The 18,844-nt window shown below is 37.7% G+C and overlaps 1 protein-coding gene across 4 annotated transcripts in view; it reads left to right on the top strand.

Annotated features, from left to right (window-relative positions):
* The window catches only part of VCAN (versican), a 120,015-nt gene extending 114,340 nt beyond the window's left edge, over window positions 1–5,675 (top strand). For 3 of the 4 annotated variants that reach the window (XM_005209720.5, XM_005209719.5, XM_015472358.3), the window contains 2 exons: window positions 4,201–4,383; window positions 4,530–5,675. In XM_005209720.5, coding sequence (XP_005209777.2) covers window positions 4,201–4,383; window positions 4,530–4,657 — 311 coding nt within the window. In that variant the 3' untranslated portion in view covers window positions 4,658–5,675. 4 annotated transcript variants of the gene reach the window in all.
* The last annotated feature ends 13,169 nt before the right edge of the window (window positions 5,676–18,844 follow it).

Genomic DNA, 18,844 nt, shown 5'->3' on the forward strand with positions numbered 1-18,844 from the left:
GATCTCCAAATGCCCCCAGAGTCATACTTTTTGGTTTATGACGCAAACGTTCTTTTATCTCCAGTGTTGTTTCTTCCTATACTGGGGTATGTTACAGCAGCACTACTGACACTCTGGGCCCGACAGCCCTTGGTTGCGGGGGCTGTTCTGTGCCTTGCAGAGCGTTTGGCATCATCTCTGCCCTCTGTGGCCTCCAAAGTGGCTCAGTGGTAAAGAATTCACCTGCCAGTGCAGGAGATGCAAGAGGCATGGGTTCGCTCCCTGGGTCAGGTATACCCCCTGGAGGAGGAAATGGCAACCCACTCCAGTTATTCTTGCCTGGAAAATCCCGCGGACAGAGGAGCCTGGTGGACTATAGCTCATGGGATCGCAAAGAGTCTGATACAACTAAGCAACTGAACACGCAACACTTCCCTCTATGCACTGAATGCCAGAGGCATTCTCCCCCACTCTCCATCCTCCTCCTCTGCTTTGTGACAGCCATCCACGTCTCTAGCCATTGCCAACTATCCCTGGGGAAGCGGGAAGAGGAAGAAAACTGCCCCCGGTTGAAAACCACTGGCCTGGATCTAAAAAGGATTCACAAAAGCAGCATCATGGTATACATTTCCCAATGGGGAAAGATTTACAAAACATTAGGTCTACCTCGTTAAACGAGGAAGAAACCAAAACAAAACAATTCATATATTTTATCTCCCTACTGTCTGATTTTTATTTATGTAAACTTAATTCTTTGTTAATCTTTACCCTGGGGAATTTTATGAATTTTATAAATGTCTATATAGACTCATTTCTCTTTACAGATAATTTATACATCTTTACAGACCTAGGTAGTTTTAATTAATTACAAAGAAGAATTACATTATTTACAAAAGACATTAAAAAAAACAAACCTTAGTACGTGCCATTCATGCATCTTTGGAGCGTTCTGCAGGTTTTTTCCAATCCCATCCATTTATCTCCAAATCCAACCACAGATAATGACTTAATTCCCTTACTTTTCTCTTAAAAATGGTCACTTATGCTTGTATCTGTAAGCAAATTGTTTGGTTCTGCACATTTTTGAACTTTAAGTTTGTATTTTGTGCCTTGCTCTTTTTGTTCAGCATTATGTTTGTCAGATTAATCCACGTCATCGATGCATGTAGCTGTATTTCTTCATTGTTGCTGCTGTGTAGTATTACATTGTATGACTATATAACATTTTATTTATCAGTTCTATAAGTGGACATTTGGGTTATAGTCAGTGTTTTTGCAATTATAAACAATGTCACTATGCATATTCTTGAACTTGTTTGTGGTAGATCTCTGCAAGTTTCCATAGAGTGTTTCTCCAGGAGTGAACTGCTGAGTCATAGGATATATATACCATCAAATTTACTAGAAAATGCCAAATTATTTTCCAAAGTGGTTGTACCAATTTGCACTCCCACCAGCAATGTGTGAGGGGTCCTGTTACTCCACATCTTCTCCAACATTTGATCTTATCGGACTTTGAAATTTTTGCCAGTCTGGTGGGTATAAAATGTTATCTCTTCTGATTTAACTTGCATTGTCTTGGATGATTCTTCTTGGAAATCTTTTCATATATGCATAGCTCTTCTTTTGTAAGCTATCTGCTCATTTCTATTGCTTATTTTGAAAGATTGATTGCTTCTCTTATATATATTGATCTGCAGGAGTTTGTGTTTTTTTTGTATTTTGTTTTTGTTTTTAATGTCCTAGTTTCTAATCCCCTGATAATTGTATGTTGCAAATATCTACTCCTAGTTTGTAGCTTTTCTTTACCCTACGGCATTTTTTGATAAATAGAGTTGTTTATTTTGTTGAGTTTTCTTTTATGCTTTAAGCCTTTTTGTGTCTTAAGAAATTCTTACCTACCCTAACATTGGAAAGATATCCTATGTTGTTTGCTAAATGCTTTATAGTTTTATCTTTTACATTTATGTATGTGTACCATCTAGAATTGATCTCCCATGGACTCTCTGAGGTAGGGAACCAAAATTTTTTCCATATGAATACCCAATTGTCCAAATGAAAAAAACTACCTTTTCGCTACTGCTCTGCCATGTTGCTCTGTCAAATATCAAGCATGTATATGTGGGTCTGTTTCTAGTCTATTTGCCTTTCCTTGCCAATACCACACTCCTTGAATTATTTTAACTTCAGAATAAGTCTTCGTTTATAGTTTTGGAAGAAATCTATACATTGCTTTCCTCTCAAATTTAAAGACAACTTTTAATTTGCCAGAATCAAGTATGAGTTATCTAACTGATATCATTGCTATCTCATTCTGATACTTACTGGTGTTTGGGCCCCAGTGTAGACTTTCCATATTACAATAAAAGAAGTGTAGATATGCAGATGGGGGTTATTATTGAACTATATATAGTGTAGACTATTAATTGAAAATAACATATTATTATAGAATTCTCAGTTTACCTTCTAGGAATTTGTGAAAAGGAACTATATGCATAAATACTTCTAATTTCTTAGTTTTAGATAGCAGGATTTTATAAACTATTTTTAGGTTATGGCTATCTGAGACACAATTTCTTATGTGAATGAAAAAAATATGCCTGGATTATGTTTTATTAAAGACAATTTTTGCTATAGGGTCAATACTTTCTAACTTGTTTTGTTAGGCAGAAGTAAATTAAAGAGCTAAATATTTAAGTTAAACCTGCATTTGTCACTGCAAAAGAATCTGGTTGTAAACAGCCTTCTGGATATGTAAATAAATTTAACATTCGCAACCATTTAATAGTCTTCCCAGGTAGCGCTAGCGGTAAAGAACCCGACTGCCAGTGCAGGAGACATAAGAGACACACGGGTTCAATCCCTGAGTCAGGAAGATCCCCTGGAGGAGGGCATGGCGATCCACACTAGTATTCTTGCCTGGTTATTTTAGGATGTTGACATCTAAACCTCTTGGTTCTGAGGTTTCTGGTAATCATTCTCCCATTGAAGATTTGCATTATTTCATGAGAGACTATGGCATACCCTTGTAGGCCTTGTGATGGCATTCTTAAAGTAAACTATGGGTAGGAAATGTCATTCAGGGAAATTATATTGAAGTTAAGTTATATTTTTATTAGAACTATATAGCAAAACACAATCACTTAGAGTTAAATTAGTATATTTTTAAAGCAAGTACGCTGATATGAGTAAAATTACAAATTAATACAAATGTTGTTGAATCAATTTTCCTACCTTCTTGAATTTCAAAATTACAAAGTTTTTTTTACTGTTATTTCCTTTTTACTATTTCTATCATCACTAAGTTTGTTGCTATCCAGAGTTTTTTATTGTAGGTTAAAAATGATGGTTATATATTCTAAGATTTACCTTTACTTACCTTTCTTAAGAGTTGAAATTTATATATATAAGGTAATTACAAAACTGAGGCATGAATACTATGTCCTGACTTGCTCTCTGTCTCCATAGAGAAGACAGAAAGAACAAATAAGCATAATTGAACCTGGATGTATTTTATTTACACTGAAAAGTCCATATTTTAGAGCTATGTTGTTATTATACATTGTAAATTTTTTCAGAGAAATGGAAATAATAATTGTTAGAAATCTATTATTATTTGAAGTGAAAAGTGAAAGTGAAAGTCACTCAGTCGTGTCCTACTCTTTGCGACCCTATGGACTATACAGTCCATGGAATTCTCCAGGTTGGAATACTGGAGTAGGTAGCCTTTCCCTTCTCCAGGGGGATTTCCCAACCCAGGGATCGAACCCAGGTCCCGCATTGTGGTCATATCCTTTACCAGCTGAGCTGCAAGGGTAGCCTGTTTGAAGTGAAGGTGAGTGGTAAATAAAACCACTGGGATAGAGGCAAAACCAATAGGCCACATAGTAACATGAGACAGATGCCTTTTAATGTGGAATTTTTTCAGAAAAGTAGCTCTTCCAAACGGACAAATGAATGTATAACCACATGCCTTATGGTTCCTTTAAAAAAAAACAAACACACACACACAATTCAAGATGACAGAATCTGAGATTCAAACCAGGCCCAAAGCCTCAACGTTTCATTTTGTCTTGAAAGTTGTCAATTTCTTAGTCTAAATGATTACTGAAGGTACTTGATTGGGTAAAATAAAGAAGGAAAGAAAAAAAAAAGAAGAGTGTCTTATACTAACAGAAATATTTAGATTATTTGGAAATAACCCAATTTACTTTTCTTTAGTTGCTTGCGGCCAGCCCCCTGTTGTAGAAAATGCCAAGACCTTTGGAAAGATGAAACCTCGTTATGAAATCAACTCCTTGATTAGATATCACTGCAAAGATGGTTTCATTCAACGCCACCTTCCAACTATCCGTTGCCTAGGAAATGGAAGATGGGCTATGCCTAAAATTACCTGCCTGAACCGTAAGTGGTCCTTTAGAAAGAATGGACAACCATGCTATAACAAGTACTAGACACCCTCATTTTACGGCTACGGTATTGGTAGTTTAGGGTATGGAGCAAGTAATATTATTGTGTTTTCTTTTCTTTCTTTCTTTCCTTCCATGTAGCATCTGCATACCAAAGGACTTATTCTAAGAAATATTTTAAAAATTCCTCATCAGCAAAGGACAATTCAATAAATACATCAAAACATGATCACCGTTGGAGCCGAAGGTGGCAAGAATCAAGGCGCTGATCCCTAAAATGGCATACACATGTTTTCATCATTTCAGCCAAAGTCCTAACTTCTTGTGCCTTTCCTATCACCTAGAGAAGTATTATCAGTTGGTTTGGATTTTTGGAACACCGTCCAGTCCAGTCATTTTGGGTTGCCGTGCTCCCAAAACATTTTAAATCAAAGTATTGGCATTCAAAAAGAAAGCAAACAAAAGAAAGGAAAATGAGAGCAGAATGGAACCATTTCCAGCCTAATTTCTTTAGTTTTCTATTTGCCTCCAGTGCAGACCATTTTATAATGTATACCAGCCTACTGTACTATTTAAAAAGCTCCATTTCAGCACCAATGGCAATGTAAATAAGATGATTTAATGTTGATTTTAATCCTGTATATAAAATAAAAAGTCACTGAGTTCAAGCATATTTAATGATGATTACGGAGCCTTAGAGGTCTTTAATCATTGGTTCGGCTGCTTTTTGTAGTTTGTTTAGGCTGGAAATGGTTTTCCCTGCTCTTTGTCAGCAAGACTGAAGACAGCTTTTGCTGGACAATTAACAAACACAAAATTTTGTAGGTCACTGTCCCATCTCCACCACAGGTACAGTTGGCTTCCATGTGATGCTGAAGCCTGGCTAATGGGATCCCAACGAAACTAGAGACTGCAACATGGAACTCTTTATTTTATATTATTTTTTTTTTTTTGCTGCGTTCCTTTTTTTTTCACTTACAAGAAAGGCCTGAATGGAGGACTTTTCTATGACCAGGAGCATTTTCTAGGGGTCAAAGTGCTAATTATTAACTCAACTGGGTCTCCTTTTTAATGGCTTTCTTAACACTAACTTGCAAGATTACAGATCAACACATTTCAAATGGATATAGACCTGGGGTTCTGGAGGGAGGGGGTTTGTTAAAACAACACACATTCAAAGAAAGAAATTTTGTATATATAACCATTTTAATCTTTTATAAAGTTTTGAATGTTCATGTATGAATGCTGCAGCTGTGAAGCATACATAAATAAATGAAGTAAGCCATACTGATTTAATTTATTGGATGTTATTTTCCCTCAAACCTGAACATTGACGTAGTTGGTAGTTATTTTTCGGTTTTAGCCTTTATATTTCCCTCACAGTTTGGAATCGTATAATCTAGGTACTCTGTCCCTGATTAAATAATGTGATGGATAGAATGCATTAAGTGTTTTATTATAAAGAAGAGTGGAAAAGTGTCTAGCTTTCAGCAAACGGTGTTTGCCCATTCTAAGCAAGGAGCACATATATAGAAATAGTATGGGCATTGCTTCTTATTAGGTGGAGTGTATGTGTTGAAATTTCTCCCTATCTCTTCCCACTCCATTTTCTCCCCTTAATTTGAATAAAATGACTGCTAAAGATGACTTTGAATTATTATCTGCTTAATTTAATGTTTAAAGAAACCCTGTGATGGAAAGAAAGCATTTAGGTGTCTTTCCTAATTTTAGTTTAGAATGATCTTGAGAGCTCAAGATAAAAAATAAAATGCGAATTGAAAAAGAGCAGACCCAACAGGGATTCTTTTTCTCAGAACCTCTTTTGACTAGAAGGAGCTACAGTAGCCACCGTCATACACCCTGTCTTTAGGCAAGTTTCCTCGGTTGCTGTGTTAAATGTGACCAACCTTTGGGTGTTCTAGAGCACAGAAGAACTCTGTGTCTACCTATGAGGTTTTTATTTTTCCTCTTTCATTACAATGCACATAATACGTTCCTGTATTTATATTATAACATGTATAGTGTAAAATGTGAATGATTGTTTTTTTTTTGTGAATGAAAATCTAAAATCTTTGTAACTTTTTTATACCTGCTTTTGTTTCACCAAAGAAACCTAAAATCCTTCTTTTACTATACTGTGACTGGTCTGGTTATTTACATTTTTTTTATATTTATATGTATTTATTTACATATTTATAACTTTAAATCCTAATGTGTACCAACATTTTTACATTCTAGATCTATCATGGAGTATAAGCTGCTGGCTTGAATGAAATGATTTTATGGCTAGCAGAGAGATGATTATAAATGTCCCTGCAAAAATTGGAGATAGTAATTCTGATAATGTTTACAACCGCATTCTTAGGCATTGATCTCAAAAATGAAAGAAACATGCAGTAGGAAAAGTGATAGGTCACACTTACACAATTCTTCCTATTAACCAGGCCAAGTGTTTAATGTGCCTCATCTCCCAACAAGCCTAACAGAGAGGCTGTTACCGTCTCATTGACGAGGGAACAGCTTAGAGAATTTAAGTCATTTGTGCCCCATTGCATAGTTTGTTTGTAGAGGATGCAGGTCATCTCTACAACCTGCATGATACTCTGAATAAAAATATAAAATAATATATTCTCAGTTGTTAAAGATTCAGGAGGTTAATTTACTGGCTAGAAGATCATATCTAACAAAATGATCAGAAGATGTCACAAACACCAAGTTCCTATCCATCCAGATATTCATTCATCCCTTTATTTTCATTCATTCACTATTACTAAGTACTTACTATGTATTAGGCACTGGACTAGGCCCTGGAGATTCTACAGTGAGCAAGCTACACAGGTTCCTGCCAATGTAAGGTTTTTTTATACTGAATGCATCCCATGTGAGTTATTTTACAGTCAGTTCTATTCAATATATTTATTAATGCTGTGAAAGAACAAATCCATTGTATATACTCCAGTTGTATAGAAGATATCATAAAGGACAAAGGTGAGTGGAAAGTTATTTTGAGGTTTCTTTCTTGGAATGTCAAAAATATATGGGAAGGCATGATTAGATGCAGCAGAGATACTTTTCCTTGTTGAGCTTGTCCTTTTAATGTGCTGTCATATCTATACAGACCTTTAAAGAGAAATTACTCCAGGGAGTATGTAAGTATGTGGCACAGTGGCCCACCTATATGTGCCAATGCAGGGGACTCAAAAGACGTGAATTTGATCCCTGGCTTGGGAAGATCCCTTGGAGTAGGAAATGGCAACCCACTCCAGTATTCTTGCCTGGAGAATTTCATGGACAGAGGAGCCTGGCAGGCTATAGTCCATGGGGTCACAAGAGTCAGACACCACTGGGTGACTGAGCACAAGCACACATACACCCTTATTAGATGTTTATAAATCCATCAAATAAATTTTTATTGATCTAGGTACAAATAATAGAGGCTATGAGATGTTCCATTACCTATAATACTGGGACAAAGTGAGAAGTTTAAGGAGACTTAGCACTACTCAATATCAGCCAGAGGTGGTTTTCTATTCATTTCTAAAAGCTGGGTTGCATATCAGGGGAAGAATGTGCCCCTACCATAAGGAGCTATGTAAGAAGACGTGGTCTTCTGGGGTAGCTGAAATAGAAGAGATATGAGAGATTGTATAGGGAGGAATGTTGTTCAGTTGCTAAGTCCTTTCTGCTCTGCAACCCCCTGGACTGTAGCCAGTCAGGCTCCTCTGTCCCTGGAGTTTTCCGGGCAAGAATACTTGAGTGGGTTGCCATTTCTTTCCCCAGAGGATCTTCCTGACTCAGGGATCAAACTCGTGTCTCCTGCATTGGCAGGTGGATGCTTTACCACTGTACCACCAGGGAAGCCCCATAGAGAGGAATACATCATTTTGATGTGATAGCAACTTTGCTGATCTTAAGTGAATTTTCAGTTACAGAGCAGAAAGTAAGAACTGGATTAGCCTTGAGCTAATTGTCCAGAAGGCATATATCATGCAAACTTAAGTTTTCGAGTTTGGAAATGGATAGAAAAGAATATAATAGGTTGCCCAAAAGTGCAGAGTTGCTTTCATGAATGGGCTATACATGAGTGTCTCCCAAGCAAAGAAATCTCCAAGAGGAAATATATCTTAGATAAAAGCAAAAGATGTTACTATCAAGTGGTTAAAGACTCGGTGATAGCTTCAACATGTTTTATTGTGTTTCTTTTAATGTTTCCTAGTATTAAAATGCAGTGAAAGGATTTCTGAAGAAAAAGGCCCCGCAGTGATGGTTTTGTACAACTTGTACATCTTTTTTTTTTTTTTAATTGTGCTGCAGTTCCCATCTGCTAAACACACCAGAATTTATCCAAATGATTCTTTTCTAAAACAAGTCTACAGAAAGTTGATAAAGGTCTTTGAATGAGTCATTCAAGAGTGTGTAATCTTTTCCCATTATTACTCATTTCTGTGTGTTTGGATCCCAGCTGGACTAGAAAGAGCAAATGCCAAACAAGAACAAGAATGGTTTTTGTTGAGATGTTTACAGAATAAGCAAAGCTTGGATTTTAATTGGAATTTAATTCACAGTCCTGTCTGAATCCATCAAATGATCCCTGTTGAAGATTAAAAGTCGATTGCCTTAAGGCAGTAAGTTGTAAATGATTTTGATAGTATTTACTTTAAAATAAAACTTTAAACTGTGTCCCCATCACATCTGACATTGTCAACCAAAATGTTTTTCATCACAGAGTAAAACAGTTGTAAAGGACTTTATTTTTGGCGTATTATAAATATTGCCATTCTAAAATAAACATGTAACATCACTCTTAAATATATTCAGCAGGACTCTAAATACCATACTAGTTTGATTCCCATTCTCATCCATCTAAAAAACAACTGAAGGAAAATAATCTTTTAACAGTCAGATATTTTATGTTTTTCTTATTTTTGGACTTGGTTTTTTTAATTTCACTTCCCACATGTAATTGTATCTAAATATTATATATTTATGTGCTTGAAAATCTTCTATTGATTAAGCTATCAACACATATACATCAAAATTTGTACTTTGAAGTGAAAAATTAATTTTAGGAACATAAAGGTGTAAAGTTAAAAATCTGGATTGAGTTATCATTGTAATTTACAGATATAAAATTGGTCAAAGCAATATAATGTTCTTACAAACTTTGAAAAGTCATTACACAAATTGTAACATTTTATTAAAAATACAGCTCAATGAGATGATTAGGACTGTTTATCACAATTCACATTTCCATGAAACTAGAATGTGTCATGGCTTAGCATCAATTCTATTCCTATTTTATTCTTATAGATTTAAAAGTGGAAAAAAAACTTACGTAAATGGAAATGATAGTTTTATTAAGCAAAGCTACTCAAACTTTTTAAGCTTCTTTTTAAATTATACGCCAAACATCACATAGTGGTCTATCAAAAATTATTTTCAATTATTTGTCAGTTGACATCTCAATGAAATCCTTCTTAAAATTTATTGGTGTCACTAGAGTCATTCATTTGGATTTGTCCTTTTGTTTGTTTATAATTTTTACGTCCCAGGTCAGTGCATCCTAAGACTCAGGACAGATGAAGAGTGTGTTTGATGTGGTGGGTTTTTTGTTTGTTTGTTTTTAATAAATGGGTTTGGTTTATTCTAAAGCTTTAGATTTTCAAAGCTTGTTCTCTGAAACAACAACATTAACATCACCTAAAAATTTGTAAGAAATGCAAATCCTCAGACCCTGCCCTAATGAAATAGAAATTTTAGGACTGAGAAGAGCAACCTGGGTTTTCACAAGCACTCAGGGTGATTCTGATGAATTCTAAAGTTTAGGAGAACTGGTTTTAAAAAGAAGCAAAAGTAAAACCAATGGTCTCCACCACAGACACCTTCTTCAGTTCAGTTCAGTCGCTCAGTCGTGTCCAACACTTTGCGACCCCATGAACTGCAGCACGCCAGGCCTCCCTGTCCATCACCAACTCCTGGAGTTTACCCAAACCCCTTCTCCTCCTCAATATGGGAAAGATTGCCCTCAATCTTTCTCAGCATCAAGGTCTTTTCAAATGAGTCAGCTCTTCGTATCAGGTGGCCAAAGTACTGGAGTTTCAGCTTCAACATCAGTCCTTCCAATGAACACCCAGGACTGATCTCCTTTAGGACGGACTGGTTGGATCTCCCTGCAGTCCAAGGGACTCTCAAGAGTCTTCTCCAACACCACAGTTCAAAAGCATCAGTTCTTCGGTGCTCAGCTTTCTTTATAGTCCAACTCTCACATCCATACATGACCACTGGAAAAACCATAGTCTTGACTAGACGGACCTTTGTTGGCAAAGTAATGTCTCTGCTTTTTAATATGCTGTCTAGGTTGCTCATAACTTTCCTTCCAAGGAGTAAGCGTCTTTTAATTTCATGGCTGCAGTCACCATCTGCAGTGATTTTGGAGCCCAGAAAAATAAAGTCAGCCACTGTTTCCACTGTTTCCCCATCTATTTGCCATGAGGTGATGGGACCGGGTGCCATGATCTTAGTTTTCTGAATGTTGAGCTTTAAGCCAACTTTTTCACTCTCCTTTTTCACTTTCATCAAGAGGCTTTTTAGTTTCTCTTTACTTTCTGCCATAAGGGTGGTGTCATCTGCATATCTGAGGTAATTGGTACTTCTCCCAGCAGTGTTGATTCCAGCTTGTGCTTCTTCCAGCCCAGCGTTTCTCATGATGTACTCTGCATAGACGTTAAATAAGCAGGGTGATAATATACAGCCTTGACGTACTCCTTTTCCTTTTTGGAACCAGTCTGTTGTTCCATGTCCAGTTCTAACTGTTGCTTCCTGACCTGCATACAGGTTTCTCAAGAGGCAGGTCAGGTGGTCTGGCATTCCCATCTCTTTCAGAATTTTCCACAGTTTATTGTGATCTACACAGTCAAAGGCACCTTCTTTGGCTGATGAATTTTATAGGACAGAGGCCAGGTAAAAGTTGAAGTGTTGGGAGCTTCTCTGGTAGTCCAGTAGTTAAGAATTTGCCTTCTATTGCAGGAGATGTGGTTTTGATCCCTGGTGCGGGAATTAGGATCCCACATGCTAAGCCTGCAACGAAGCCTGAGTGCCACAACTAGAGAGCTCATGCATGCATATGTTCATGTTAAATTGTGTCTGACTCTTTGCAACTTCTATGGACTATAGCCCATCAAGCTCCTCTGTCCATGGGATTCTCCAGGCAAGAATACTGGAGTGGGTTGCTGTTTTCTTCTCCAGGGGATCTTCCCCACCCAGGGATTGAATAAGCTACATCTCTTGTGTCTCCTGCATTGGCTGCTGCTAAGTTGCTTCAGTCATGTCCGACTCTGTGTAACCCCATAGATGGTAGCCCACCAGGCTCCCCCGTTCCTGGGATTCTCCAGGCAAGAACACTGGAGTGGGTTGCCGTTTCCTTCTCCAATGCATGAAAGTGAGAAGTGAAAGTAAAGTTGCTCAGTAGTGTCCGACTGTTAGCGACCCCATGGACTGCAGCCCACTAGGCTCCTCCATCCATGGGATTTTCCAGGCAAGAGTACTGGAGTGGGGTGCCATTGTCTTCTCCACTCCTGCATTGGCAGGCAGATTCTTTACCTGGGAAGCCCAGTGTGCTGCAACAAAAGACCTTGTGTGCTGCAATTAAGACCTGATGCAGCCCCAAATAAATATATATTTTTTAAGTTGAAGTTCTGGAAATTGTTTCCTTTTGTGTGCCCATGTATCTTCCACCCCCCTCACCCTGGAAAGTCTTGGGATACTCCCAGGATAAACAACCCTGATTTGGGGACCACTGCTTTAAGATACACTGTACTTAAAGTACTTTTAGATTTTCAGACTTTCATTATATTACCTATCTACTTACGAACATGTTTGTTGATTACTTTCCAAATTTTGAATGGGCCTCTGGTTATACCAAAATAAATACATAAATAAATAAATAAAGAATCACTTTCTCTACAGAGAAAATTGGGTAAAGAGGTATGGTTAAAAAATAATTGGTTCTTAAAAACAGACCTGAGACAAAGCCTTAAATGAAAGAACTAAGACAAATACAACAACTGAGAAATAGAAACAAACAAGAAGTAACTTCCAAGCAATAGCTAGTCAGGAAAAACTTCAAATTCAGTGGGGAGCCCTAAAAGAGGTATAGATGGGAGAATCCTTCAGAGTGAATTGATCTATAAATAAGTCCAGTTCTTAAATCAGATGACCCTCTCCAATGCCCATTAGCCAGATCAAGTCATCATTCATTCAGTAACGTATATTGAGACTTACCATGTGCCAAGCACAATGCTAGATATTGAGGATACCATTAAAAACAAGCTAGGCCAAATCCTTGTTCTCACTGAGATTTACTGTCTGGTGGGAAAGATTATCAATGGAACTAAAGCAGGAAGAGCTCTGAATTTTAAAATGTTGCTAAAGCCTCCATTCTTGAACAACTGTGTGCTCTGTTCTCCATCTTCACCTGATTCCAGATATAACCATGTACCTTAACTCATTCCTACATTATAACTTCCATATCTCTTTCTTGTGTGGGAAAGGTATATATTCAGCTGGTTGGATTTCAGCAGTACATTGTTTTATATGTCCCAAATTGAACTATTATTGACCCCGCCCACTAATTGGGTACACTTCTTATTTTTTAAAACTAGGAGCCTAAGAGTCCTAACTCTCGACTCCTAATTTCTGTCCATGTTCAATCAAGCACCAAATTCTATTAATTCTACCTCCAAAAGTTTCCTGTATTATCATCATCTCTCTATCCCAACTGTCACAATATCTCATATAGTATTACTGTCTCCAGGTACATCATTTTCAAAATGATCTTTTAAACTACTATGGAGTATTTTTTCCAGTGTGCAAATCAGAGCTTGGCATTCTACAACTCAAAATTCTCCAGAAGTTATTGTTTACAAAATAAACCTAATTTTACATGCATAGAAAAATGTTTTGGGCAGGAACAGCTGTTCTAGGTATTATGTGCTTAAGAATAGAGGAATTGATTTAGAAGTCTTAAGCAAATCAACATAATGAATTTTAATTAATTTGTTTTAGCCAATTAAAGTTTTAGGTTTTTTCTTCTAATTAAATCAGTTTGGTTTCCTGTTCAGTTTCTGATGATTCGTCATGTTCCCCTCGTAGCAACTGGATACAGGGTGAAATGGAAGACCGAAAATATTCTCTGATTTAGTAGGACATAGGCTTGCCCTCCAGGTACACTCTCCACCCTTCTCCTCCTACTTTAGCCCTGAGAGATGCAGTCCCATCCCCACGTAGCCCTCTCTGCCTCTGAGTCCCTGCTGCTCTCTCAACTTGACCCTTCAGGACTGAGGTAGGAAGAGCTCACAATTCTGGCCCAGGGGTATTGCAGTATTAATTGTGATTTCCTTAAGCTGCACACCTGTATTTTCAATAGTTCTCTGGTTAAACTCTCAACTTACCCTGTTCGATTGTGTCATCTGTTTCCTGCTGGATTCCTATGTGTTTTTAGATGCAGTTCAGGGAAATTTGGGGACTTTCCCAGTGGCCCTGCAGTAAAGAGCTGCCTGCAGTGCAGGAGCCGAAGGAGACACAGGTTTGATCTCTGGGTCGGGAAGACCCCCAGGAGGAAGGCATGGCAAACCACTCCAATATTCTTGCCTGGAAAATCCCATGGACAGAAGAGCCTGGTGGGCTATAGTCCATAGGGTCACAAAGAGTCAGATATGACTGAAGTGACTTAGCATGCACACAGGCACCCAGTCCCTATCAATCACTGGATGGGCACGCCACATTACAGTCTGCAAGCAGCTACACTGGATCTCTTGGTTTCTTCCACAGCATCTTATTGTGAGCTTTTGTGAGGTTGTATCTTTACTTCTTCCTTATAGCCACTAGACACTGAACGTGATTGTTGCAACTGCCAGCCATTTTTCTGCTTCAGTTATGAATAAACATAGCCACACTGCACATTGCTTGGTCCTAAGGCTGTGTTCTCTGGCTTGAATTTCCAAAATAAAAAATGATACTCCTCAGCTTGGAGTCACAATCAAGTTCAGTATTCAATGCTTGTCTTAAAATAAGGAGCAAAGAAAAGAGTAGATGTCAAGTTATACATGTACATAACTTTCTCTGAGACTAAACATCAATATTGTTGAAGCTTTATGACCACACAAGGGGAACTGGGAAGAGACAGGAGCAGAGACTGCTATTTTGAGGCTGCCAACCCATTTTGTTTCTCTGGATAGAGGTCTGCTTCTATTTTTCAGAGAAGAGGTGTTTTTTTTTTTTCCCCTCCTTTTGTTTTTGGAGGAGCCATTCCAGGCTGTAAGTTATACAAGTTTAAGACTGAGCTTCTATTTTGGAATGAATTGGTAAAAGGAGGAACTGAGTTGCTCGGCGTTAAAAAGTAGATGTTATCTTCTCATACAAAATGTTGTAATTTTAGAATAAATTTTTACTTTAAGAAATATTCTGTTTGTTCTCTCCAGGGTATTAATTCTAAGGAATGGAAAATTATTGGCAGAAGGACCTTCCTATGTTGAGAAGGGAAGCTGGTTTCAGGAACCCGGTAGCAGAGGTGCTGAAATTAAGAGAAACACCTTAAGTCTCTACCTGTGGAGGGGCCTGTAAACTCTGGAAATAGTTGATAAACTACACAGTTTTAAGACTTGCTTAGCTGTGTTAGAATTCTTTACATTTCTTCACATCCTCAGCATAGTTTTGTTAAGTTAGGGCTTAACCAAGATTTTCAGATTTAAGGGATTGGGCTGTGCCCTCCTATGGGAAGAGTGGCGAGGCAAAGAGATCAGCAGCAGCCTTTGAGAGCCAGGTACAGATGGCACAATGGGGTGGGGAGTCATGCGCCTGGTACCACAAGACTGGCTGGGGTCGGAGTGACATGCCAGCTGGATTTATGGGACAGGGCAGCATGCCAGAAATGTTCAGAAGGAGTCTAATAAAATTTTTAAATTTTTTGTCAAGTAACAAGTAGTCTTGGGAATATTGTTTGAGCACTAAAGGGAAGTGCAATTTCTTAAAACTAAATGTGGGAATCTGCTTACATAGGTTTTCTCATAAGTAATATCACTGTGTAATACATGGCAATACTTAGACTTTACCATGTAGGCTTTACCATGTATAGACTTTATAGTATTGGTATAGATTTTACCAATACTTTACAATGTACTGTCTTCTACCTTAAGATGTGGGGTGAATTAACAGATTCTTTTATTTTGCACAGGATATGTAGGGCAGAGTGAGTAATTTGGGAATTTAAAAACAAAGACACAGGCAAGAAAAAAGTAACCCAGTAAAATGAATAGAAGAAAATTGGCTAAGTAATTCAGGATGAATGAGAGTAATACAACAATACCATGCTTTTTTGATAAGGATTTAGGAAAGGAAGAAGACTTGCTGAGACTTTAGAGGCTGTACTAATCTTCAGTTCAATTGCTCAGTCGCGTCCAACTCTGCGACCTCATGGACTGCTACTAATCTAGGTAGAGACAAAACGTGTCGTTAAACGGCAGGCATTGAGATTTGGTGATGCTGTGATTATGATAGAGAATAAAAGAAAAATATTAATTATAACATTTCCCATATAGTATTAGGGAAAACAGAAATACTATAACACATTCATGCTAAAAAGAGAAGACAGTTCACCTGGAAAACAAAGAATATTCGAAGCTCACTAACAGTGGGCAGATATCAATCGCTTGGGCATTTCTGATTGTATAAGAATGGAAAACATGTAAAATGATTTTTAATAAACGGAGGGCTTAAACACACAAAAATAATGATCCTGTACATCCATGAAGAAAGAGGCTTGGGATGGAGACTAGACCAGAGGAGGAGAGATGCTGAAGTTACCAAGCATGAATGGACCACTGTGCTGAAGTTGGAAAACACACATCCAAGCTGAAAACTGTGTGGGCAATTACTGTTTGTTGAATCATAATTCAACATAATCATAACTTGAATCATAATTCTCTTTTAGACACCATGAAAACTCTTTTAGATACGTTAAATTATGTCATCGCTCTTTTATTTTTCTTAATTTATTACCTTAGCAATCCCTGCTCATTGTAAATATGTTGGAAAATTCAAAAAGGCACAAGTAGGAAAGTAAATGTTCAAGAGAATATTTGCTTGAGGTCACTATTTTTTACCCATAATACCCCAAAGAGTGCTCAATTACTATGTGTTGAAGGTACTATTTATTGGGTGCTGGTCACTCTCATAAGCGAATTGCCATCTGTTTTCTTTCATGAAAATGTAAGTTCCCTAAGTACAGGGACTCCTCTGTCTTGATCATCACCATGTTCCTAACACCTGCAACAGTACCCGGCATGCAGCAGGCACTCAATAAATATTTGCTAAATGAATGACTAAATCACCTCTCTTAATATTCATGACGATTTTACTATCATTCCTGTTTACTGATAGAGATATAAAGGCTCGGGGAGATTATGCTGACAGCCCCAGGTCTCTTAGTACAAAACCTCAGATGTGCCCCCTGAAAGCCTAACTCTGGAGCTCAGGAATATATTTGGATGTTGCTCCTCAGATAGAGGGGGAGCTTGTTGAAGCTAAGGTAGGATGAAGTTAATAACAGAATAATGAAACTAAGACCAAGACACCTTGTCTCCTTGCCCCAAGTACCATCAAGAGCCTCTTATGTTATATTCTTTGAGCAGTTTTATTAACCAGCAGCAGCAGATGCTGAGGATAGAATAAGAAAAATGTGAAGCCCTTTCTTTCTCTGTCTCTTACCACTCTTTGCTCCAGAAATATGCCATCCACTGTTGTCACCTAAGTTAGTGGACTGAGTGATTTGGCAGATGAGAAGTTGTTGGGATTTCTAGAAAATCATGAGAATGTTTAGAAAAATACAGCTGCAATTTATGTCTATCTTAGCCTGAGAGTCAGAGTGAATGAATATCAGTGTTATTTCATGGTGGATATCAGTCCTTTGTGACTTTCCCTGTTGCCTGTTTAACCAAAGTAAATATTCTCCATTAGAACAGAACCAGAAGTTGCTTTCCAGCAATGTGTGAACAAATCTCCAAGCAGCCTCCTAAAGATCAAGAAATTACAGCTCAACTCCAGAAAAATAAACGACCCAATCAAAAAATGGGCCAAAGAACTAAATAGACATTTCTCCAAAAAAGACATACAGATGGCCAACAAACACATGAAAAGATGCTCAACATCACTCATTATCAGAGAAATGCAAATCAAAACCACTATGAGGTACCATTTCACACCAGTCAGAATGGCTGCGATCCAAAAGTCTACAAGCAATAAATGCTGGAGAGGGTGTGGAGAAAAGGGAACCCTCTTACACTGTTGGTGGGAATGCAAACTAGTACAGCCCCTATGGAGAACAGTGTGGAGATTCCTTAAAAAACTGGAAATAGAACTGCCTTATGATCCAGCAACCCCACTGCTGGGCATACACACTGAGGAAACCAGAAGGGAAAGAGACACGTGTACCCCAATGTTCATCGCAGCACTGTTTATAATAGCCAAGACATGGAAGCAACCTAGATGTCCATCAGCAGATGAATGGATAAGAAAGCTGTGGTACATATACACAATGGAGTATTACTCAGCCATTAAAAAGAATACATTTGAATCAGTTCTAATGAGGTGGATGAAACTGGAGCCTATTATACAGAGTGAAGTAAGCCAGAAGGAAAAACATAAATACAGTATACTAACGCATGTATATGGAATTTAGAAAGATGGTAACAATAACCCGGTGTACGAGACAGCAAAAGAGACACTGATGTATAGAACAGTCTTATGGACTCTGTGGGAGAGGGAGAGGGTGGGAAGATTTGGGAGAATGGCAATGAAACATGTAAAATATCATGTAGGAAACGAGTTGCCAGTCCAGGTTCGATGCACGATGCTGGATGCTTGGGGCTGGTGCACTGGGACGGCCCAGAGGGATGGTATGGGGAGGGAGGAGGGAGGAGGGTTCGGGATGGGGAACACATGTATACCTGTGGTGGATTCATTTTGATATTTGGCAAAACTAATACAATTATGTAAAGTTTAAAAATAAAATAAAATTGGAAGAATAAAAAAAAAAAAAAAAAAAAAAGAAATTATTGCATGAAATTTACAGATAGAGCCGTGTTACAGCTATGCTTTTATCATGTGTCCTGAGAATGTTTATGTATATGAATTTTTGAAGTGAATGTTAACATTTAAAAAAATACCTAACGTATTTCTTCAAAGAAAATGTAGCAGAAAAAAAAAATGTGCTCCAAATTTTCATAACCCTTGAGATGTATTTAGATTTAGGGTAAATGTGAACACATACATTGATTCATTTGTGCACTCACTTTAAATTCACTCAATAGGTATTTGAGTAAGAACTACACTCCAGGAACTATTCTATTTAATTTCTTAGATTCATTTCAGACTTTATTATATTGTTCTGACACTAGCATAAG

Source organism: Bos taurus, chromosome 7 (assembly GCF_002263795.3).
Source record: "Bos taurus isolate L1 Dominette 01449 registration number 42190680 breed Hereford chromosome 7, ARS-UCD2.0, whole genome shotgun sequence".
Classification (NCBI taxonomy): Eukaryota; Metazoa; Chordata; class Mammalia; order Artiodactyla; family Bovidae; genus Bos; species Bos taurus.